A 24,145-nucleotide genomic window follows, 5' to 3' on the forward strand; every position below is an offset into this window, starting at 1 on the left:
CAGTATGGTGCCAGGAGACACTGTGCTGTTGGAGATACCATGAAACATAACAGTTAAGCTCCAGATCGCTACGGTCACTACAGGTCCCATGACAGTTTTCTTAATTCTAGTGTGCAGAATTCAAACTGGAGAGGTTATCTTTTACTTACAGCCTGTAAATCCCCTCTGCAGTTTAAGATTTTCATCCATCATTATTAAGCAGTAAAACAAACTCTCTGGCTTTTTGCAATTTACAGATACAATATTTTCTTAGGTTCTGTTTTCACTTGTGTTCATAAGATGCCTAAGAAAAGATCCTGATTAAAAACTGCTGATTATGCCCCTAGTACATAAGTTAGGAGAGTTCTCAGACCACACTGAATTTGATCATTAATATTAATTATAAAATACCTATTCTTGTGCCAGAACTAATGTAACTAACCTGCCCCTGTTTCTCTTTTTGCCTTGAAGATATTGATGAATGCAGCACCATTCCTGGAATCTGTGATGGAGGAGAGTGTTCAAACACAGTTAGCAGTTACTTTTGCAAGTGTCCTCCAGGGTTTTATACGGCTCCTGATGGCTTAAAGTGCATAGGTGAGTAGAATCCTGTAAATGATAAGACAGTAGGTGTTATGAATTTTCATGAATATCTAAAATGGGTAACAGTGTACCAGAAACATATTTCAACTTGTGATCTTGAAATCCTTCTTTTATATAGAAGTACATCATGTGCCTATATATGTGTTCTGAAAGAAGTTTTCCATTTGTAGGATGTTTCCTCTTTCCCTCTTTGTTGTGACCTTTCCTTTCATTTTTCTTACTACAGTTTTTCTGTTATGCCATATTTGTTACCTTAAAATAGGCAGAACTGGTTTAATGCATCTCCTTGATGTTCTTGCTCTCATGTTTGTCTTTCATTTAGTCCATATTATATTCAGCAGTCATTTAGAAAAGCAAATATACTTGAGAAAGAAGGTAATCACCTCAAACAGCTGGTTCTTCCTCATTCCAAGTGTTAGGACCTTAATGCAGATATTTTTCATTAAAGGAAATGGTGTGATAAGCTGGGTGTGGGACATTTTTATCTGCTTTCATGAATCTGATGGTTTGGCAGTGCTGTTTTTTTAGGCTTTCACTGTGGCAGGGGAGAACCTGTCTTCCAAAGGCCAGACCAGGAACCAAAGGACTGTGTGAATTGAATGACTGCCACTGCAGTGCCAAAGCCATGAAAGAGTAGTGTTAGCACGTACTGCTTCTGGGAAGTATACAGCCTGCTCTGAGGCAGGTCAAGTAATCAATTAATTTTCTTTTTTCCTCATTTTTATGCAGTATTTTTTTTTCACTGCCAGTGCTGAATTTTGAGCAATTATTGTCATTTGAGAATTAAATGAAAGGTTTATTTGTCAGTTTTGGCTTGTTTATTTAAAGGCTTATACACAGTGCCAGCACTGGGGTTCAAGAGAGGACCCTGTGTTTTGTACCTTTGGTAGAAAATAATTTGGGAAAAAATTGAAAAGAAAAAAAAAAAGTCAAAATACCAAATGATATTAACTTCCCCAAGAGATCTGGAAATAGTTTGGGTTATGATTCATTTTGAATGGTGCCATTCTATTTCTGCAGGTTGTGAGAAATGACCTATATTTCTTCCATTATCAATAACAGCATTTTGGTAGATTGGATCCATACTGTACACTTAAAATGCCAGTGGGAGTTGCTTTTATTGCTTCAGATTAATAGCTCCTAAATGACTGTGGATCATTAAATCATTGATTGCTGCTTGTACTTAATATTTATAAAGGAGATTCACCTTTCTGTAACAAAAGATTTCTGGAGATGCACAACTTCCATTTGCTTTTTACTTGTTATAGTCATTGTTCAGTCAGGATTGCCCCACATTCACACCCATGTTATATTCCTGCAGTTTTCCAGCCTTTTTTTACCCACTGTTTTTTGTAGGCTGAAATAGTTTAGCTAAAGAATTGGGTATTTAAAGATGACAGGCTGTGTTAAGTAATACACCAGACTATGGGCCATCGTTAAAACTTTGGCTTTGTGTCCAAGGCAAAACGTGCTAAATGGGAAGCACTATTAATTATCTGCAGATATTTTGGATTCATGTCTAATATGCAGACTGTATATTTGCCATATTAACAAGGACAGAGCCCAAATCTGTATTTGAGCTGGGCAAAACATGTTATCTTGCTTTAATTACAACATGCCTGTCTTAAGTGAAAAGTGTTGGCTGAACGTGTCTATTCTGTTAGAGATGAGGAAGTGCTTCTGAGAAATGTATCCCTTATGGGACTCAAATTGAGCAGCACTGGAACCAAACAGCCAAAGGAAGAACTGGGAGTTCCATTATTACAAACCTTAAAAATTAGAATAGACAAAGCAAAGATAATATCTTCTAGAGCTGAAGAGCAGAAACAAGAGCAAGAGTTCTCAACCCAAGTACATGAAGAGTGCTACAAAGCAAGCTGCTAGCCCGTACTTCCAGTTGGCATAAATTTGTTTGGTCAGTGTTACTTTTTGGTGGCTTTTTCTTTTTTCTTTTTCTTTCCTTTTTTTTTTTTTTTGAGGCACATTTTTCTTGAAAGTTATTTTCATGGTGATCTTTTGCCTTTTCAAAATACTATTTTTTTTTAGTCAAAAATATTAAAAGCTTAAACAGTAAAAAAAGTTGTTTCCTGCTGTTCTTGCTCTTATTTGTGTATTTTACCATTTGGAACAGAAACTGAAAGAGGAAAAAAAAAGAATCATTTCTGATTAGGAATATGGAAAGATTTGGCATTTTTCTCACAAACTTACTGTCTTTTTCTGAAAACTATGTGTCTTTGTTAAGCTCTTGCACCTGTAGGTAGACAAAGATGTTTGCTGTGTGTTTACCTTTTTATGGCACATGATGTGTTTCCACAGAGCCCGTGTAGATCATTTTTCCACTTCTGCCCATTACTGCTTTTAAATGTTTCAAAACTTGGTACTGAACAAAACTCAGAAGGATGAATTACAGAGGATGATGATAGGGTCTGTTAGAGGGCTTCCTTCCTTACCATCCACCCTACCATTACACCAAGCATCTGAATATCTCTCCAGGGATGCTGGAGAACAGTTTCTTCTCTGGGGAGCAGTTTGCATGAGAACTTTATTTGATTTTTTAAATGGTAGATTAAGGAGCGTATGTGTTTTGGCAGTTTAGTTGGGTAGGAGAAAATGGAGGACCAGTAATAGAAGAGTAGATTTTTTTTTTTCTTTGTTTCAGATTTCCATTATATGATAATATGAGTGAACTAACTAAAGTTTGGAAGCAGAGGCCAACTACCTCTTTTAGCTGTACTGCCAGTAATATCCGTGTTCAGTGTTCCAGTTAATAAAAGGCAGAACCATCACAGACTCTCTCAACAAATCACTATATATCAATTTCCTCAAAATAATAAGAAACTTCCTTGCTTTTTTTTATATCCACTAGAATAGCTAGTAAACTCTGGAAAGCACTGTTACTAGACAGATGAATCCACCATGCCCTGGATAACTGAGATACTGCTTCTTTAGGGAATGGTGTCTGCTATTGTAAGGTTCTATCTGCAACTTTTTCTCTACGTTTTGACAGCAAATGTTTGTATATTTTAGAAACAAACTTGGTCTGGTTTATTGTGCAGCATCAAATCACACCACAGCTTATACTGAGTTTGACATAATGTGACATATTGTGAAACAATTGCTCAGAGCTTCAGATTGTATCACAAGATTTTTTTTTTATTGTTATTATTTTTATTTTGCTCCCATCCACATTTTCTCTCCCATCTTTAAGCTGGGGGATCTCTGTGCAGTGTTGTTAGAGCTGAGTGTATGAAATCTGGGTACAGGATGTTCTTTGTACAGCACGTGCTTACCCTTTTCAGACAGGAAGCCAGCACATCTCCATAAACAATGTGATGGCACCAGTTAAAGCCATGTTGCTCTTTCTTGCCTGCAAGCCTATATCTTGTCAAATCACTACATACTTCAGCTGGGGAAGCCATGACTAATGGAAAATGAATTAATGCTTTGAGAGCTGCAATGCTGTGCGTTTATTGCTGTATATCAGTGGCTTTTGAATCAAAGTTCGAACAGAATTGACCTGGTACTATCTTTAATAGAAATGATACTGCAATTTTTTTGGGGAGGGGCACAAAAGCATATTTTATTATGTACTGAATGCACGTTTCTATTCTATTTTTGCCTCCATTAATTCATTGCTGTTCCGTATTTCACTTCAGCTTTCTCACAGGAGGTGTTACACCTGAATCCAAAGCAGCCCAAATATTATCTAGATTTTTATGGTTTTCTGCCTTTTGTTTTCTGATTGTTGTAATGTTCCAAGTGCTATGTCATCGATAATGTAATCAACCAAGAAAAATGGGACCTTTCCCTTTTGTGAAAGTCACATTCCTCATTGGACTGGTGATTACATATCCATTTCTTTCTCTCGGTAGATGTGCGTCCTGGATACTGCTTCTCTTCTCTGACCAATGGGCGATGCGGCAATCAGCTCCCCCAGCCTTTGTCCAAAATGCAGTGTTGCTGTGACAGTGGCCGATGCTGGTCTTCTGGTGCAGCCACCGCTCCTGAAATGTGCCCGATCAGATCCACCGGTATGAATACACCTGTATTCTTTTGAGTGTGGTTGAACACTGAATTAGGCAGTGATTTTCTTTTGTGAGTAATCTTTTCATTAAAGAACTACACAGAATGGTTAAGGCTGGAAGGCACCTTGGGAGATTGTGTAGTCCAACCCCCCTGCTCAAAGCAGAGCCTCCTGTGGCAGGTTGCTCAGGACCCTTAGGAGGCTAGGGCAAGCAGGCATAAACAAAGGATTTTATCTGTTACTAATTAATGTTTTGTAGCCTGGTTATTCTGACCTTACCTGATTCAGATTTTGTTTTTAACATCCTCTTCAGACTCAAGTTACTTCCTCCAGAGCCTTCTAACAGATCCCTATTGCCTCTGCAGTTTCATTCTCATTGGAAAACTGGGCTTTCCTTCCTCTTGTGTCTAGCTTTCTGAGGTGCCATTTATTTCCTGAAGTTAGACACAGAACATGATTTCTGTCTGCTACCAAAATATGCTGTACTTTATCGCCTCCCTGTGTACCGAGATCCCTAGATTATGTGAGATTTGAATTTAGAGAAGATGGTGAGCAGATTGTGAAACTAAGTGTGAGGGAGTGAAGGAAAGATTTTTTGAGATTGTTTAGGACTGGAGACCTAATGAAATGCTTTAGAGAAGAATAATAGAAGAAACAAGGATTGATGGGAGGAGCTCAAGGGAGGTGCAGAGTTTAGGGAGGAATGGGGGTCAACTCTATAGCAGTGTAGCTCTGAAGAAATTGTCAGAGGTCATGTGTGGGAGCATTTATTATTATTTTTAATCCTTTGAGTGAAACTGCATAATACTGGAGCAGAGATCTATGATCAGAACTCTTGGAAGACTCTTCCTGGTTCTGTCACTATCTCATTATTAATATTTAAACATGTTAAATGTCCAAGACTGGCTAGAACAATGCTAACAAAATAGTATAATCTATTGATGCTTGTCTGAAATAGGAGGACAAGGAGAAAGCTTTCAATCTTAACACAGTCCCTGTTTTCTTTACTTACTTTCTAATTAATCATATCTAACTGGTGAATAAACTGGGTGGAAAAGTGAAGTAATTTGGCCAAGGCCACAGACTGAGACGTGGTGGAGAAGGTGCTAGAACCCAGGACTTCCTGACTCATAAATTCATGCAAGGTCTTCCAGATCATAGTTACATGCCACTTTTTTCTTCCCCCCGCCCCGACTTGGGACATAAATTGAGACTATAAATTACTCTTTTCAAAGTGCTTTGAAATTCTTTGAAAGGCCTTACATGTATTGCTGTCATTATTTAATCAAGTTCAGTTATTCCTTAATGTATCCTGAGAAAGCAAGATGAGGAATTTAGAGCTGTCAGTGGCCCAAAGTCTCTCTAACTCTGAAATGGAAATTTACTGCAATATAAAGTGGAGCACTAGCTGCATAATGTAACCAAGCGGTTGCATTTTCAATTGTGGGCAGCAGACCCAGATGTTACTATAAAATAGGCTGTTTATTGCTAGAAATTATACATGGAGATTAAAGTTGCAATAAAAAAGGCTTGCACTGTATTTCTTTGCATAACAGAGCAATAATTGTTTATGTGGAATGACAAGGTTTACCATTGACACTATAAATACTTTAGAAGTGGTATCTCAGGCATCCAGTCATGTGTGCTCAATTCTCGCCTTAGCAGTCACTTCATGTGTGCTAATTCCATTCAACCAATGGGCAGCCCTAAGGCTGTGACTTTTTTTTGCATGGAAGTCCTAGGCTCCTGGTGCATTGGCTTTGGATAATTGGGTATTACCAATCTAGAGTAAAAAAGAAATACAGTATTGTTTCTTTCACAAAGACTGATCAGTGGGTTGTAGAGAATGTGTGATTAGAGAATTGGCTATTAAAACCACTGTCATTAGCAAACGTTTGCATGTTGGAATTTGTGGATGTACATACAGACATTGTTTCTTCTGAATGTCTCTATTTTATCACAGGTAGACCACTGATTGAGAGTAGATTCAGGTTACATATGAACAGGCAGAATAGAAAGCTAAGAAAAAAACTCAAATAAACAAAATACAGTACATAATACAATAAAATCTTCTTGGGAATGATTTAAAGATTAAAATCACTCTAAGGAACAATAGAAGGAAATCCAGTGACACATGAAACAAACTGATCACTTAAAAGCATTAAAGTAAATGCAAAGATCAGAAAAAAAGCAGGAAAAGCAGAATGTCAGGCTACCATGTTTATTTAACAAATCCTCTGTGATTCGGGAAGAGCTTCTAATGTGTTTTACAGGTGGAAATAGAAGTGAGATAGACGTGTTGAAGGCTGAAATACCCAGCTTAGTTCTTCCAACACTGAATTTATTCTTCAGTTCTCATTTTTTATATTGTTTCAGGAATTCATGCATCTCTGTAGCATTTTGTTTTCATTATATAATTCCTTTTCCCTATTGTGCCATAAACTTTAAAATTTTGAAGTTCAAAGATACTGACTACACAAATAGTTATTTGTGTACACATGAATTGTGGACATGAATTAGGTCAGCTGGAAATGTGGTCTTTAATTGTGATACTCTGCATGCATTCTTTGGATTGCGAGTTCCAAACCCACACTTCCCAAAGACAAAAGAGTCGGGGACAGGAGGAAAAGTGGGGCAGTAGGGCAGATGCCACTAATAGAGATGAACAATAGGAGAATGCATAACACTCAGCGTAGACTGTGCTTACAGCAAAATAGATCATTTTCCCGTCATCTGGAGAAGGATAAACTTGGTGTGGATCTGACTCAGTTTCTCTTTGTCTGCGCCCCTTAGACTGCACCTCGTTTTGGTTTCTGCTTTTATTAGCAAACTTCATTTTCATAGGGAAATAGTGTTAGTGTATTCATTCTCTAATTGGTTTTGCCTCATTGCTTGTATTTATATTTCTTTGTTTTAGGAGGTTAACTTTTAAGAAATCCAGTTGAAACTGGGCTTTTTTCCATGTTCAGTGTTCTTCTAACTCTGTGGCAAGCTTTGGGTTAAATTAACTTGGGATCATGTCCAAAAGTCCTTCTTTAGGTAAACTTCCCACTGAGCTCATCAAAGATTTTGCCTGAAAGAAGACTAAGTAGATTAAGTTCAGGTTCCCACCTTACTGTTCAATTTCAAATCCAGAATGTCAGTTATGTTATCTTTTTACTAGCAGCCTTCTGAGAAGTAGTATTGATACCCTCCTGTGGATTAATGACTCAATGCACAGAACAAAGCTTGTTACTATGAATAAAATGGATAGGCTCAGATTTTCCAGATTATTTAAGGTTTGTTATTGCTAATGTGAAACACCGCGAAAAGGGGGAGATTTGGATTAAATAGAAAGGCTAGAAGAGTCTAAGACCATTCATATTTTCATGTTTCAGACGAGTATCGCAAATTGTGCACAGTAGCTGCTCTGCTGCCAGCGAGACCAGACCTTCCTCCGGGCCGTCCTGATGTCATGCCTCCACCACTCCTTCCTGGTGTTTACCCTCCTCAACAGCCAGAAATCGTCTATCCATCTCGGGCTCCACCACCTCATGGTAAGAAAGAAATAATAACCTTTCCCTGCACCATTTGCATTTAGCTGCTTTGAAAACATGCATTTCTCAGGAGCAACTTGCTACCATCAGCTGGTGGTATCTTTTGTTTACTTTATGTGGATGTATAGTCTCTGGACATCCTTCTAATCATAGCCTGGTTACCATGTATCTTACAGCAAGTGTACTTCATTGGTAGTGTTTTCCCTGTTAAGGCAGGATTAAAAAATTACATCCTCACTGTCTGTACTGAGGCCCATGTATTGTAGTGGTTACACTACTGTTATTTTAAGGCTATTGTGAGCTTTGCATGTCAACATTGAGGAACGTAAATAGTTCTTTGACTAGGTTGTGATAGTTACATTAAAGAGCTTGGCTGGGAGAAAGCAGCTTCTTTCAGGTTGTTTTCCTCACTCTCACTTGGCCAGGTAGGAAATGTACCAATAAAAATACTAGTTTGCTGGACACTGAGGCCGACCCAACATGAAGAAAGAACTTTTTCAGTGATAGACATGGATAGGTTAGGTTTCTGTAGAGCAAGGAGGAAGCCAGAGCAGAATACCGATATATTCTTTATTCTGCCCCTTGCTCAGGGAATTTACTACATGCCCATGTAGTCTGCAGTAGGCATGTGCCACCTGAAATTGTTTGGCATAGCCATATACTCTTTTGCAAGTAAACACAAGCTCAGTTCACCCATGCTCTGTGCAGCTGGCACCAGCTGAAACTACTTAGTCTTGGTTCAGCACCAAGCTGAGCTAATAAGCCTAAGAGGCAAAGTATGTGAACTCAGGCCTGACACTGCACTGACGTAGCTGCACAGCTTCTGGTCAGCTGGGAGCACAGACACAGCCAGCTCATGTCTGCCTGCCAGAGACCATACAGGCATACCTTCCAGACTTATCCCTGCCCTCCTCTCACTGTGCTATCTGTGAAAACGCAGATAACTGAATCAGTCTGACTGCTCTTTACTGCTGTAAGCTTTTAGTAGAGTCCCTGCAGTGCCGCGTACCTACTTTACCACTAGGTATGAGCAAGCTTGGTCCTTTTTTGTCCTGCAAAAGAGGAAAACAGGATCAGACTCGCCACAATGAAAAAATCAGTGGTTGCTAGCTGTTTTCGGACAAATCTCTAAGAGTCAAAGTGCCATTTTCTCTCTCCCAATGCTGATTTTGCTATGTAATTCACATTATGATGGAAGGTAAATGTTGACTTTTAACGGAAGATGCTGCACAAGTTGCAGATTACAAAAAATTATTATGATGAACTATTAAAATATTTTTCCAACTCTGTTATTTCAGTGATTTTGCCGGTGAACTTCACTGACTATTGCCAACTGTTCCGACATCTCTGCCTCAATGGGCGCTGCATTCCCACTCCTGGGAGCTACCGCTGCGAGTGCAACAAAGGATTCCAACTGGATGTTAGAGGGGAATGCATTGGTATGTGGTTTTCTGCTGTAAATCACAGAGGGGAATTTTGTTTTAAAGAAAAAAATTCTTTTCCACACAACGTAATAACTCTGAGTTCTTAAATAAAACAACCCCACCTCCAAAAAAAACCCAAGTAAATAGACTTCCAAGAACTAATTGCTTTCAACTGCAAACTTATTTTTACAGCAGTTTTGCCTTTCAGACAGTATTTAACAAAACTTGTAACTTGCCACAAAATTATACAGAAGTAAGGATTTCTTATTTTACTAACCTATGACTATAGTTTATTTATTAGTGATTCAAAATGACCTCTTTAAAATGCTACCAGTTCTTTGAGTATGCAAATGACCTATTGTTAAAAAAAAATAAATAAATAAAGGCAGTCATGATCTCAGGCTTAGTAAGATTTACAAGTCCTTTTTCAGCTCATCAGGAGTATCTTGTTGGGCTCTTGAGCCCTTTAATTTTGGAACTCGGCCAGACCTTGATGATAGGAGCAATGATTAGCTGTCTCTTACAGGCAAGATTTTGCTTCTGTCACTATCTGTCTTTCCAGTGGGTCTGGGAATGTGGAGGTCTGAGATTAAGGCCTCTACCTCTCACACATGCAGTATCTTGTCTTCTTGAGTACTCCTTTTTCCCAGCTCCTGCTTAGTTAGCTTAGAACATGGGTTCCTTTTACTGTGAATTCAGTGGTGTCCCTTTCCTTTCAGATTGAAGCACACTATTTCTCCAGCTACAAAACAATAGAATACCCCTACAGACCTGAATAACTTTCAACCAATGTCTTAATAAAAATACATTGTCTGTGTTCCCCAGATGTTGATGAATGTGAAAAGAATCCATGCATCAGTGGAGACTGTGTGAACACCCAGGGATCCTACATATGCCAGTGTCGTATAGGATATCAGAGCACGCCAACTAGAACAGAGTGCCGAGGTAAATTATGGTTTTACAGCCATATCTGTACTATTGTATACATACCAGGAAGGAAGACAGTTTTTAAGCAGAATTTAACATGTGTTAAATATGAGGGAGGGGTTAAAAAAATAAATCAGATATGGCAGTAAAAATGATTATCCTGCCTGAGCTGGCTGCTCACAAACTGGGTTTTGAAGAAAGACATTTTGTCTTGTGCTGAAAGTATCTTGGCACCATTCATGGCTTTGAAGTGGAAGAGTCATATTTTCTTTTTGGTTGTTGGTTTTGTTTTTGTTTTTGTTTTTCAAACTATTAAGACATTTTTCTTTTGCTTCTTGAGGATCTCAAGGAGAATTAAACATCCCTTCTTTGGAGAAACCCTTTACCTATTACTTTGGAGAAACCCTTTACCTATTACTGTTAAAAGACTAAGAAAGGTGAGGGGAAAGATAAGTCTTTCACTGGGTAAATATAATGGTACAGTGCCCATGTGTTGTCCCTGCCTGCTGTCAGAGAAAGAACTAAACATAAATTACAGCAAGGAAAATTCAAATAAGATATGGAAAAGTAGTGAAGCACTGGGAAGGGCTAGGTGGGGAAGCTGTAGAATCCCCATTATTGGTGTTTTGAAGACCAGGCTCAACAATAGTCCTGATGTTCTTCATCCTGTCTTCCTGTGGGAGTGAGGAATGTGTAGCTCCTCAGTGGTCAGCCCTCTGTCAGGGTTCTGTGGCTCCCAAACTGTCCGGGGGTGGGGGAATTTGACTGTAAAGGTGGATGCAATCCTTTATAGTTAAGTCATAATGAGAAACTTCTGGCAGGAGAATGAATGACTACTTTGATATTCCATAAGAAGTGAAGCATCTAAATGAAACAGGATGTTGAATGCTCAGAGTCCCAGCTTGTCTTCATACTTTGCCTTCTGCACTAAGAGGAGGGTTCCTTGAGCATGCATTCATTCTGAAGCAGAGAGTTTCTAAAAAGCCAGAAGAAAGCTATCTGTATTAGTGTGCAATTTTTTTTTTATTTCCCTTTTTGAATCAGAAAGGTATTTGTGGTACAGAAGCTTACTCCAATCCAGGAGGACATGCAGAGCCAGCACCACTGCTGCATGTTGCTGGGAGTATTTGACCTAATTGCTGCCAAACAGCCATGTTGCGGAAGCATCTTCATAGTTCAGCTGACTAGTGGTGAAGGAGTGCTGAAGTGGAGTCTCAGCAGTGATGAATTTACTCATGAGTCATTTTTGTCACACGCTTTTAATTTGACTGATTCATTACACAAACACATGGTTGTCAGAAGCCCAGTAGCTTAATGGCATTAAAGTGTGGTCACTTAGCAGTTCCTTTGCAGTCTATGGGAACTGTGCTTGCTTGACAGGCAGTTCAGAAAATGCTAGGATGTGCAGAATCTTTGTTTTCTGAGGGAAGTTTTAGGACCAGTTTAGGAAAAGAAAAAGGCTAGTGGGGTGCATTTGGCAAAATATGCATATAGCACTGGTGCCTGCCAAGGTCAGCATTTGCTGTAAAATTACTTCGCATGACTACTTTGTATGTTGAGGTTTTATTTTTTGCATAGACAAATGTGTCTGTGCCGATACGGTTTTGCAAATGTATTCCTTACGTCCATTCTTGAAAAATGAAGTCTCCATAATGACCAGATGTTTATCTATTCCTTGCTCTGAGGTTCCAGGAGAGGGTTTTTTTCTGCATGATGAGTCTGATAGGTGACTGATTAAACTTTGCAGTCTGTATTGCAAGCTACTGATTCAACCGTTATTAGGATCCCTTATAATTTTAGTGGGCATTTGGCTGAATGAATGTGTTAATTGGAGACATAGATGAATAAGGTTGTAAAATTATGATTAGTGACCAAAACAAGAAATGCTTTTCAATTGCAAAAGAGGGGATGTAAAATGGACCTCAAAAAAAGGCAAAAATTTAGATGATTAGCTATGAATGTATGGGAGTCAAAGCTTTAATAGGTAAGTGCTTACTATAATCTACCTGACATTTCTGTGAGGTGGAGGTCAGAGCTTCCATGGAGATGGCAACAATTATGGACATTTCAGTGAGAGGGGAGCTTTGATTTTTGCAAGTTTCTCTGAGGTGAGGGGGCGGGCGGGAGAAAAAATAACCCACAATGTTATTTCATAATTTGAAAATTAGAAATGTAACATAAACTAGTGGTGGGTCTCTAGTCAGCTGTGTATATGTAAAGAACAATGAGATTCTGTGTTAATTTTCTGCACCATGATTTAGAGGGCATCAGATGCATAAAAGTACAAATCCTAATGAACTCGTTTAAAAAGTAAAAGGCCAGAAAAATCTTGAGATGCTGTAGCATTTCTGCCTGTCCTAAGGAAGAAAGCTGGTGGAGTAGCTGAAACCAGGCTCAGGTACAACCGAGTGCCACAAAAATGGGGGGAAAGGGACTGAGCAGAGAGAAGACTCACTTTTATGCATTTCTGATCGCTGATGCTTATTTATCAAATGAGGGGAGGGTTACCAAGCCTGTACGCTTTTGCTGGAAGTCAAGAGGTCTGCAGGCTGCCACTGCACTGACCTGTCACTCAAGCAGCTCTTGTCTCTGCTGGCCTGGTTGCTTGCTTGCAAAACAGTTATTTTCAGGGATTTCTTAGCAGCTTCCCAGAACTACCATGCTGCTAGGAAGGCAAATATAGGCTCACGATTTCGAGAGGCATCAGTTCACCCTTAGATAGGTGTCTAGAGAGCAGAGGCATTTGGGAGGACACCCTGTGCTCCGCTTCTTCCTGAAGCACAGCAATGCACTTGATGGAGAGGGCCTGGGGAAGGGCACCCCCAGGATATTTGGGAAGGCAGCATTGTTGCACGATAGATAGGTCTGCACGGGCTGATTGAGATCTCTCTGAGCAGAGTCCCCTGTGTGCAGGAATCTCTGGGAGATGGTCCAGGCCTTGATGGAGAACACTGAGCAATCTGAAAAATGTCTAGACAGTCTGTCTCAGCATCTCCTCTCCCCTCGTTTGGAGGAGAGGGAGAGCTGCCAGCCTTGTGTGATATCACTATTCAGGTCCTCCAAAGCACTTGCCAAGCACCTCCTGCAGAGAGAGGGAAATGAAGAGCTGATGTTTCAAATATAAAATAAGCAGGAGAAGTATCTTCTGAGGTGGGAAAGTCTCGAACTTTCCTGTTATCTTACAAAGCAGCAGCAAAAAACAAGCTTCCCCTGTCTTTCTTTCAGTGGTTAGCTATTGGTAAGTTAAACTTAAGTAAAAATATTTTCATGATGAACAAAAATGCAAAAAAAACAATTCAAAGGGTCTGATTCTTGCTTGAGCAAGCTGCAGAGTAACGTTCACTGAAATTCTTCCACAGCAACTTGAAATTTCAAGCTGATGAACATTTTCCACCCCCATAACGTTTGGTTGTGGAAATCAAAATAAATCATTTCTCAGGTGAATATAGTTTCCATGTAGGGTTAAAAACCTAGGGGAAGGGGAAATGGGAAAAATTCCTCTTGAGTATAAAAAAGAAAAACCCAAAAATTTTATTTTTCTTTTCGATTGGCTTTCAGACATTGACGAATGTTTACAGAATGGTCGTATCTGTAATAACGGACGATGCATAAATACAGATGGCAGTTTTCACTGTGTGTGTAATGCTGGCTTTCAAGTGGCAGCTGATGGGAAAAACTGTGAAGGTAAGGCTTTTCTGAACTTATTCCATATCAGTAATTACAGTTGCAAGAGGTTATTCGTGTCAATCAAAAAGAAAAGGACCTTGGGGGGGGGGTGTGTGTGGAAACAAGGAATCAAATTTCTAAATACCTTTTGCTGTATCTGGGAGGGCAAGTAAACTGTCTTTTGCAGCCAGTTCTGGAGCCTTGGCTTGGCAATCCTCAACAGGATGTCTGTCCAGCAGGAGAAATAGCACATACCACTATCGCAAAATGCAGTTTCTTTGATGGGAGTGGTACATTTTAAAACGGAGCACAAGTCACATGCTGCCTGATTTTACTGTGTGTTTAACAGCATGCTTTATGAGATCTTACTGGGTGACTAGCAATGTGTTTTATGTAGATGCAGTCTGGTCTGACCCATAAAAACTGTTTTAAGAAAAATTTGTAAACATAATTGATGTGTTCCTACCTCCCAGACCTTTAGTAAAGAGGGGAAAAAGAAGAATGTTCTTTATCATGCTTCCCAAGGTCCTTGGGAGGGTTCCCAATGATCTATTCATACGTTAAAGGAATTTCGAGCACTGTTCTTAGAAACATTTTTGGCAGAATATTATCTCAGTGATTCAGCTCAAAGACTTAATGCCAAAATTCCTGGTTGGGATAGATACACGATTTTTTTTTTCAAATCATAAATTATTTTTGTCTGACTTAGCCTGTAAGTAAAAAGAAAACACACCATGTCTAGAAGCGTAATTTCTGTCCAAGACAGCTGCAATATTAAGGAAAATAGCACGATTCTGAATATATTGTAATGTCATTACAATCCAGTGATTTTATGTGCTAGTAGTGATTCTGTTAATCCTTGGTAGAGACAGACATTTTAAGACTCTGTTTTTCCTGACTCTTTTTTAGATACAGTTTAGCACTATAAGCTGCTTTTTAAATATCTTACTATGGAGCTATATTGACCAAATATATTTGGAAATTAACGTATTTTGGAAAAAAACTTGATTCTGATTTCTTCCTTTCCCACCAAATACCATGTGCTAATAGTAATAAGAACCAGGACACCGGCAGTCTGGTAAAACATTTTTAATTCCATTGCATATGTTGCCAGAATGTCTGTTGCATCCACTTATGAAACAGTTTCATCTCTGGCATTGTAATGCATTGAGTTTTGCTCTTAGGAATACATGTGCACACACACTAATCAGTAAAGACCATGGCATTGTGCCATACCTTAATGTAACTGTGTATAGTCCTTCAGGTGAAACTGGTAAATAGTGCTAGTTTTTTTGGATGTAACATCCAAAACTGATTTCATTTGTGCCAGGATGAAATAAAGACTAAGAGGATATAAAAGCTTACTCAAATCAAGCACAGAATTCTCTGTACTTGCCTATTGGTTTTTGTTGTTGTGTAAGTAACTGTGCAGCATTCAGAATAGCAGTGTCTGGGACCTCCACCTTTTCCTTTTTGAATCATTCATGCTATGCCATTAGGTCAGAGGGTGAATAATGCTAGTATGAAGCTATGATTAGTAAGTTCCCTCCTCTGTGATCTGTCATGCTGAATCCAGGGAAGGGGTAGGTTTTATTTTAAAATGAAGTTGATGCTGAAAGTGCCCACAGAATGCATTCTTGAGCACAGTGCTGGGAATTCTCCCACATTATACACAGACTCATCCAATGGAGGTTACAAAAGTTTTCGCTCCAAACACAAATGCCCGCTCCTCCCCTTTCAGGTGTTCTTAGTAACGTGAAGTTGTGTTTATCATTCCAAATAGGAGGCTGTTTCTAACCTAGCTTCTATGTACATCAGGACTGCAAACCCTCTTCAATTACATAACTTTCTCACTTTTTTACAGTTTTTACCAACTGGCAGTTCTTAAGCTGTCCAATCCTCATCTGTTTTTCATTCTTTTTGCTCTTTTTGGATACCTACCTTTATATGTTAATGATTCATTATGAAAAAACGAAGTCATTGCTTTGACACATCCTCTAGGACGGTGCAGTATGTCCCATCATATGTTTCTGATTATCATATACCTCTGACAACTAAGAAAAAAATTAACGTTTATCTTTTGGATAGAAGTAGTAAGAGTTCTTTTACTTAAACATTATGAGCATTATGTCTATTATGTACCTTTTCAGATATGGATGAATGCAGCATAAGGAACATGTGCCTCAATGGGATGTGCATCAATGAAGATGGCAGTTTTAAATGCATTTGTAAACCAGGGTTCCAGTTAGCATCTGATGGACGCTATTGCAGAGGTGAGCACACTAAATTACGGGTTCCCAAAGCTTGTGAGTTATGTGCCTCTAGTAGCTTCAAGAATTGCCTTATTTCCTTATAGTGATCCTTGGGGACAAGAAATAGTGGGCAGAGTTCTCATCAGATACGCTTTTTTAATCAGCTAGAATGATTTGTCACTGTGCAAGGCAATACTCAGTCTTCTCCACAGTGATGAGCAACCACCCTAACTAGTGAGTTGAAAATAGTTTTTGATCAAGGACTCTGTGATCTGACCTAGTTAAACTCCAGGTTTTTTTGCCTATGAGGTCTTCTGCAGTTTGGCTCTAGTATATCTCACTTTTTGTTTGGCCTTTTAAAGTTTTCCGCCCTTGGCCACCCAAACATCCTGGCTCATTGCCTTCTTTGGATTTCTCTCCCATTCCTGCCTGGGTGTTCCTAGTCAATTCAGCATCTCCGAGGAGTGCCCAGCACCCCATGTGACCAAGATGCAGACATGAGCACCACAGCAAGATTGTCTTTTCCATTTGCTGCACTAGCTCAGCAATAGCCCCTGTGGGAGACACTGCAGAGTTCTGGTTGCTAGTTATGTCATCAGAGTTTTCTGTTCAGTCCTGTCAGGAACTGGAAGTTTTGTGTGTAGAAATCTTCATGTTTCAGCAAGTTTTACAGGCACAAAGCAGAAGCAGGAGTAAAGAATAAACAAGTGCTGGGCCAAGTTACTTACAGATTTTCTTTTGAAAAATTTTAAATCTTTTAACTCTTGGAATCAAGGCAGAAAAAGTGCTTGCTTACACTTTGGCAAATTTAAAAAAAGGTCACACTAGATTACACAGCAGCATCATGTTGTGGACCAATAACAAAATTAAATGTTTGAATAAATAATTTGGGTTTCAGAGTTAGTGACAGGAAAGGTGAAATAATTTGGATCCTGTTGCTTCTTGAACACTGTAGCAGTCTTGGATCTGAACTGTGTGGTGTCTAGACTTAGACTTTAGATCCAAACCAGGCCAATAAATCTGGTAAAACATCCGGAACTTCTCTTGCATTTGATAACTTTTGCACTAGGTATGCAGGACAGTGCTACCCAGCCTTCACGTGTGGGAATCATGTATTTCTAATGAGAGATGACCCCATTCTTGCTTTGTAATAGGGTTGTTTTGATTGGGAGAATGAATTGTTCTTTAGTTTCTCAAATGAACAAATGTGCCGATCCATACAAGTGTCTCCTTAGCTTTACAGCTACTGGCTGTGTTGGCTGCAGCCTTCACACACTTAGAGCAATCAGCTCTATTTCCATTCTTACCTGTTTTCCAAGTGGTAGGTGTATGTCTGTGCTTTGCTAAAGCTTATTTTCCAGCTGGTTTTTGTGTGGGATGGCAGCAGGACTTGGTCTCTGACTTGGCAGGGAAGAACTCAATGCCCATCAGGCCTTGGCACATCAGCCAGTCATGTTCCCAAAGACCACTGGCTGCTCTCTGTGTCGTTAGCAGGGATGTGACTCACTGATGCAAGCTCAGCCCAAATGCTTGTCTTGAGTTTTTGCCTTGAGCATCTTTTGGTATTTTTTCTTTCTTTCTTTTTTTTTTTTTTTTTTTAACATCAGTCTGTGCACTGAAATGCCATCCAAGAAGATGGTATGTAAATTGCTTCAGACTACTTAAAAACCAATGATACTCAACTTCACAGCCTCTGTTACATGCCTCCTGGCTAAACAGGAGTATGGATACAGCCAAAAAGGGGTTTCTGGCCCTAGAGAAATGTTACTTCTGTGCATCAAAGGAAGAATATTTGAAAATTATCCAAAATTGCAGGCAACTCAACTGATCCTACTGAAAGTTGGAACAGATCTTATAGTAATATGAAAGATTTCTCCCACTGCTTTTCAACACTTACAGTAAGCCTTGTTCTCTATGAATGAGCATGGAAACATTCATTACGTGTTAAAATTGCTATTGGGTCAAAATCAAACCAGATTTTGAGACCTTGACACCCAAATTACACTTTTTCCCAACTTCATATTTGTCTCCTTTCTTCCACTTGCCCAAAGTATTATGAAATAATTCCCAGGAATGTAGTGGCTACAGAGAGCACAACTCTCTGGTAAATGTCTCCAGTCATGTTATTAAAAGTTTAAAAGAGTGATCTTTAATAATGTCTTTTCCTGTACATTTCAATGCTTATCCTTATTGAGTCCTTTCTGTACACACCACATGTACAGAGTAAATAACTTCTGTCCGACAGAATGGTTAGCCTTTGAAACACTCATTGTTCCCACTGCATATCCTGAATTTGTTTGTGAAGTGAATGCGTTAAGATCTTACAGAAGCTTAAACTCTAACCTCGTGCTTGCACATGCAGTCAGTGCTCATGCATATTGGGAATTTGTGTATGCACAAAATGACATTTCTGCAGCAAATTGGCTACCTGCCTGAGCAATTTTAATATGGAATTGAACATGTGTTTATGCCAAACTCTTTAGGGGATCAACAAAGGATTATAAGAACTGCAGTGTGCAACACATTGCTCCTATAAACATCTCATTTGATGCACTCTAAGCTGAATTTTGAACTAGTAAGAAGAATTTCTAACCCAAAATTGGGGATACTGTAATTGACACTTAGTTCCATAAAACTGGAATTTAAGTATAAGTACAGGGCATGTGCTTGGCTGTCTGGTAAAAAATTCCACTCGGGCTTTATGAAGTAACATGCCAAAAAAGAATGTTACACCATAGTCTTGTGTATTCCCTGTAATACAAGACATAGTAAACTTATTCACCATTAGCTTCTTTTGCTGATGATTTTTCAGAAATACTTACATCAGGCAAGCAGAGGTTTAAAGTATTATTTCTGTTCCGTACATTGTTTTGTCTTTAGACCAAACAGAAATTCCCCAAACTGAAAGCTATTGCAAGGCAACTGAAAGTGGCAGTTTAGTAGTCTGAGTAAATTTTTCCTGGTTAAAATTAGAGGACTTAGTGTGCCCAGCTGGCACTACTGAGCAAGCTAAGCAGAAAAGGCAAAAACTCATTGGACGTGGAGAATGAGTCCATTAGTTGGTTTTCCAGAACCAGGTTGAGGTATTCTGGCAAAAGTCGGAAAAGTGAGTATTTTTGAAGTTGTCCAGATGGCGACTTTTACCACAGAAGGCAGCGGAGCCTTGCTGAGGTTAGAAATTTGGACTTTATGCCTGCATGTGCAGTTGATTTGCTGGGTGGAATCTCAGCCCTGCTAAAAGCAGAGGCTTTTTACCCCATCTTTACTGGAGCCAGGTTTTCAGCTGATCTGCGCAATTCTAAGTGACCCACTTCACCTTTCCTTAAAACATCTATAACAGTATTTTCAACACATTTGTAAACTGGTGCAAAAGAAAATGGATTGCACGTTTCACCCCTTACTAGCTTACAAAATCTTTTTTAAAAATGAACTACAGGAAAAGGAAAAAAAGTAACTTTGCATTTTTGTTTCTGTAAGTAACCTTAAAAAAAGAAAGTTTTTTTTTTCTTTTTTTTTTTTTTTTTTTTCTTTTAGGAGAACTTGTATCTGTCAAAGGAGTTCAGTGTTATCTAACAAAACTATCTACACTGTTAAATAGTATGGGCGCGTTTTGAAGTCCCAACTGTTTTTACTTACACTGAGTAAGGACTAAATTTAAAGTGGGAAAAGCATTTAAGATTTGTCTGAAACAGAACAAAAGTTTGCAGGATGAAGCAGAAATGAATTGAACCCATGTACTTTAAATATAACTTCTATTTTAAAATGCAGTTTGAAAAAGGAATCTTGGATCATACAAGCCATGTTTTATGCCAAACAACACAAGCTAAGTAAAACACAGAGGTGTTTCACTCTCAATTTGCCCTTTTAAGGTCAGAAAAAAGGAAATTGTCACACACACTGTCTCTTGTATATATTATGGAGAGTTGTTATGAAGTGATTATTTTATAAAGGTTATACATACTTCCAAACAATATTTTAAACACTCCTTTTCTTAATCACTTATAAAATAATGGCATGGTCTCTGTGTCTAGAGAATGATCTTACTATTAACAGGATATGCAGCCTATATAATTTTTTTGCTAATTTAACATCCCTTTGTGGTAGTCTAATATTGTAGGGCTTCCTTCTCGTATTTCATTGCTAAAGGCTTTATTGTTCAATGTACTTTTGTTGGGCAAAGATGGTAACTTGTTGCTTAGGGCTCAAATCATTAACAAATTCCTTTCAAGACTGAAGTGCAGTCTGTCCATTGAAAGTTTATAAAATGGGCCGTAATGAGCATCTGATAGGAAAAGCCAATTGTCATGCAGATCACCAGAGACACACTACGTGTGGGGTAGGGTCTGACTGTGGAGATTCAGACATGCTTCCAAAAACCGAACCTGGAGCAGGAGGAAGGGAAATTCTCTGGTGGTCCTGTGAAGGCACCTCGTAGCGGGGGTGAAAGATTCCATTTGCTATCTGGACTGATATCTTAGAGCATGAACTAACTGTTAACACAGCAAGGGAATGCCCTGTTACACACTACAGACGTCCTTTGTCTTAGCAGTCACAGTTTCCTCCTTCCTCCGATTATGTTTTTGCCTGAATGACCCTTAAATCGGAATACTTACTTCTTGGGAACAAGTTAGGAAAATGTAGTCCCTTTTCACTCTCCAAGGAGAGCACGAGATTGTTTTGTTCTGTTTATTTCTCCTGAATTTTGCATTTTCTTCTTCCATGTCACAGAATGAATTTATCATTATTCCTAATAAAACCTTTACTTGAACTAGTTTCCATTTACACTTGATTTTTTTTTATAGGATACATTGAAAATAAGCTGCACAAATGCAAGTTTCAGCCAGGCATTGAACACTATGTAATTTAATTTCTAATAAAGCTCATTTTGTTCTCCAACAGACATCGATGAGTGTGAGACAGCTGGAATATGCATGAACGGACGCTGTGTGAACACTGATGGCTCTTTCAGATGTGAATGCTTCCCTGGCCTTGCAGTAGGACTGGATGGACGTGTGTGTGTTGGTAAGACAAGTTTAATGTGTGGCAAGTTGCAATTAACCAATGTTAAGGCATTAATACTAGACTGATGGACAGATCAAGTTTGAGTGTAGAATGGACTGTTTTTTCATGGATTGGTGGGTGGTAGTTATAGTGGATACTAATAGCTCAGGGGTATTTACTGTAATAGCCCATTTTGCTCTTTTTTCTTTTCCTTTGCATTTAAAGAGAAAAAATGTGTGGGCCAAATCATGAGGTCAGGTAGACTATACAGCATAGTGCTGTTGGAAGTGAGTAGTGCAGTATCAGTTTTGAGTAGGTGAGAATTTGCCCCGTTTCTGTCAATGTAAAATTCTTCATTTGTCACTAAGCTTAAGGATTTAATTACTCTTTCACTTCTTTGTAAAGTAGGACATATCAATTTTTCCACTTTCTCTACAAGTGAAAGATGTTTGAAGTTTTTTATTTGAAAATTCTAATGTGTCTGACAGCCATTATGGGCCAGTTTTTAAAAAGTGAGGAATGCCACCCCTGGACCTGAAAAGATAAACATTTTAAATCTTGTGCACTGGAATAGCGTTACTGACTTCTTTGTTTTTTACAAGCAAAGAAAGATTTTTTTTAAAATTTTTTTTTAGTGGCAGCATATTTTTTGATCTTTTCCTTATGCAAGTTTTTCTCTCATTCCACCTTTCTTCAGGTATAAAATGAAAACAAAAGCTTTAGTGTGGCCTTAGTGGGCTTAATTCAGGGTGTTGCACCAGTGCTGGTTTTAGCTTTGATGAATCAGAGACAACTAACAAGGTTGGGAGGGGGAGAGAAAATACTTCTTGTTAAAATCAAACTCTGAGAATAAAGTACACAGTACTGTGTTTTTGGGGGAGTTTTGAGGTATACTTGGTTCTACCTCTGAGATCCTGCCGCTGGGCCTGTCAAGTTACAAGTGAGTAATGTCCCTGTTACATGGCAGAGACTTTGTCTCTTTTCCCCGTGGCTTCTTGCTAATTCAAGGTTAAGTATTGATTGTTCCCCTAGCAGTTCACTAATGCATGTTAAGTCATTAAATGCAGTAACTAGTTTGTATGGCTGAACTCTTAAGAACATGACGAAGATGAATTTCCTGTCCTGAGTAGAGTGAGGGTATAGGTGGGTGAAAAGCATAGGGAAATGGTGAAAGATGTTTTGTTTTGACAGCTCTTTTACAGTGTTTATGACACCTGAGCTACGTTTAATACTTATGGCAGTATAGTTGGCTATGGCAGGATTAAGAGAGATTTCTTTCCTCAGATACACATATGCGAAGTACATGCTATGGTGGCTACAAGAGAGGACAATGTGTGAGACCATTAACCGGTGCAGTTACAAAATCGGAGTGCTGTTGTGCCAGCACTGACTATGCCTTTGGGGAGCCTTGTCAGCCCTGCCCAGCACAAAATTCAGGTATGGCATATTTACTGGCACATGCTCTAATCTCAGTTTTATGTTGATAAGCTATTTTTAGAAATGTAAAATACAGTTTTGTAATAACATTGCACCCTAAATCAGGAGGGTTAAATTGTTGTATAACATGTTACATATTTTGAGCAATCTGATATTTTGCATGTTGCTAGAGTACAGGAGATAATTTTTGAGGCAACAGTAAATGCCAGTATCTGGGTCCAGAGTCATTACATGCATTGAAACAGATTTTCAAACAACAAACTCTATTTTGATAGATGTGGATAACAAAAAATACAATTCTGAACTCAAGTTACTCATGGAAACATCTTGAATAATTCATATATTCAAATTCTTATGTACACCTGTCAGTCAGATGTTTGCTGCCTGAATTCTGTATCCTTCAAGTGATCTGAAATTGTTTATACGGTAACTACTTTTTGGATAGTCAATGCAAAACCAAATGTTCAATTAAGTGGTTGAGAATACTTGAGTCTCTCACCAAAATCCCCACCAAGCAAAGTTTTCTGGAACATAACTTCTTTCTGGCAAGAAAGCAATCCTAATCATTCTCATGGGCAGGATCTGCTTTTAGGAAAGCACTTCTTCCAAGATGACTATGTTGACATGGTCCTTGTCATGAAGCCAGTAAATAGAGACCCTGGTTTCATGGAGGCGACTGACTGCAGGGAGCTAGTTTGAAGCCCAACTTTGCTGAGTGATTCTTTTCACTCAGCAAATTTGTTGTTGCATATAAACAAAATATGCCATTCGATATGTACAAATTTGTTGTTGCATATAAACAAAATATGCCATTCGATATGTAGTTCAAAAGCATCTCATGCTAACATAGTATCTGCTTTGTAGGCAAAAATAATTTTAGATTTATTTTTTAAATCTTGGTTTTAACTGATAGCTTTGTGAAAAGCATTAGGGAGACAAAATCAGTTGGAACAAATCAGGCTGGTTGAGCTGATGTGAGCTCTTCAGCTGGAAGTTGCTGACCACCATTTTATAACATGCTCTGTTGTTTAGAATAGCAAAACACCAAGGAAATGTTAGCAGAATAGGAAGGAACCTTTCCAGCAGCCTCTGCTGGTATCAGTGAGCCCTTCTTATTGTACAGTAGAGTTGAAATCTTTTGTAAATGTTGGACTCTGTATCATTGACTTCTGTTTTGTATTTCAATTACTTTAGCAGAACATTTACATACGTGGAAGCTATTTTTCCTGTGTTATTTTGCCCACCTCTTCAATTGTTAAAAAAGTGCCATCTCATATAGGGTGAAATGTAGCATTT

At 38.7% G+C, this 24,145-nt stretch overlaps 1 protein-coding gene across 1 annotated transcript in view; it reads left to right on the forward strand.

Moving 5' to 3' along the window:
• Nucleotides 1–24,145, forward strand: part of FBN1 (fibrillin 1) — a 159,233-nt gene that overhangs the window by 63,370 nt on the left and 71,718 nt on the right. The window contains exons 8-16 of the mRNA XM_075045230.1: nt 451–576; nt 4,455–4,613; nt 7,984–8,142; nt 9,441–9,581; nt 10,392–10,511; nt 14,052–14,177; nt 16,310–16,432; nt 21,311–21,433; nt 22,697–22,849. Coding sequence (XP_074901331.1) covers nt 451–576; nt 4,455–4,613; nt 7,984–8,142; nt 9,441–9,581; nt 10,392–10,511; nt 14,052–14,177; nt 16,310–16,432; nt 21,311–21,433; nt 22,697–22,849 — 1,230 coding nt within the window. The remainder of the gene's footprint in view (nt 1–450; nt 577–4,454; nt 4,614–7,983; nt 8,143–9,440; nt 9,582–10,391; nt 10,512–14,051; nt 14,178–16,309; nt 16,433–21,310; nt 21,434–22,696; nt 22,850–24,145) is intronic.

Source organism: Buteo buteo, chromosome 13 (assembly GCF_964188355.1).
Source record: "Buteo buteo chromosome 13, bButBut1.hap1.1, whole genome shotgun sequence".
Classification (NCBI taxonomy): domain Eukaryota; kingdom Metazoa; phylum Chordata; class Aves; order Accipitriformes; family Accipitridae; genus Buteo; species Buteo buteo.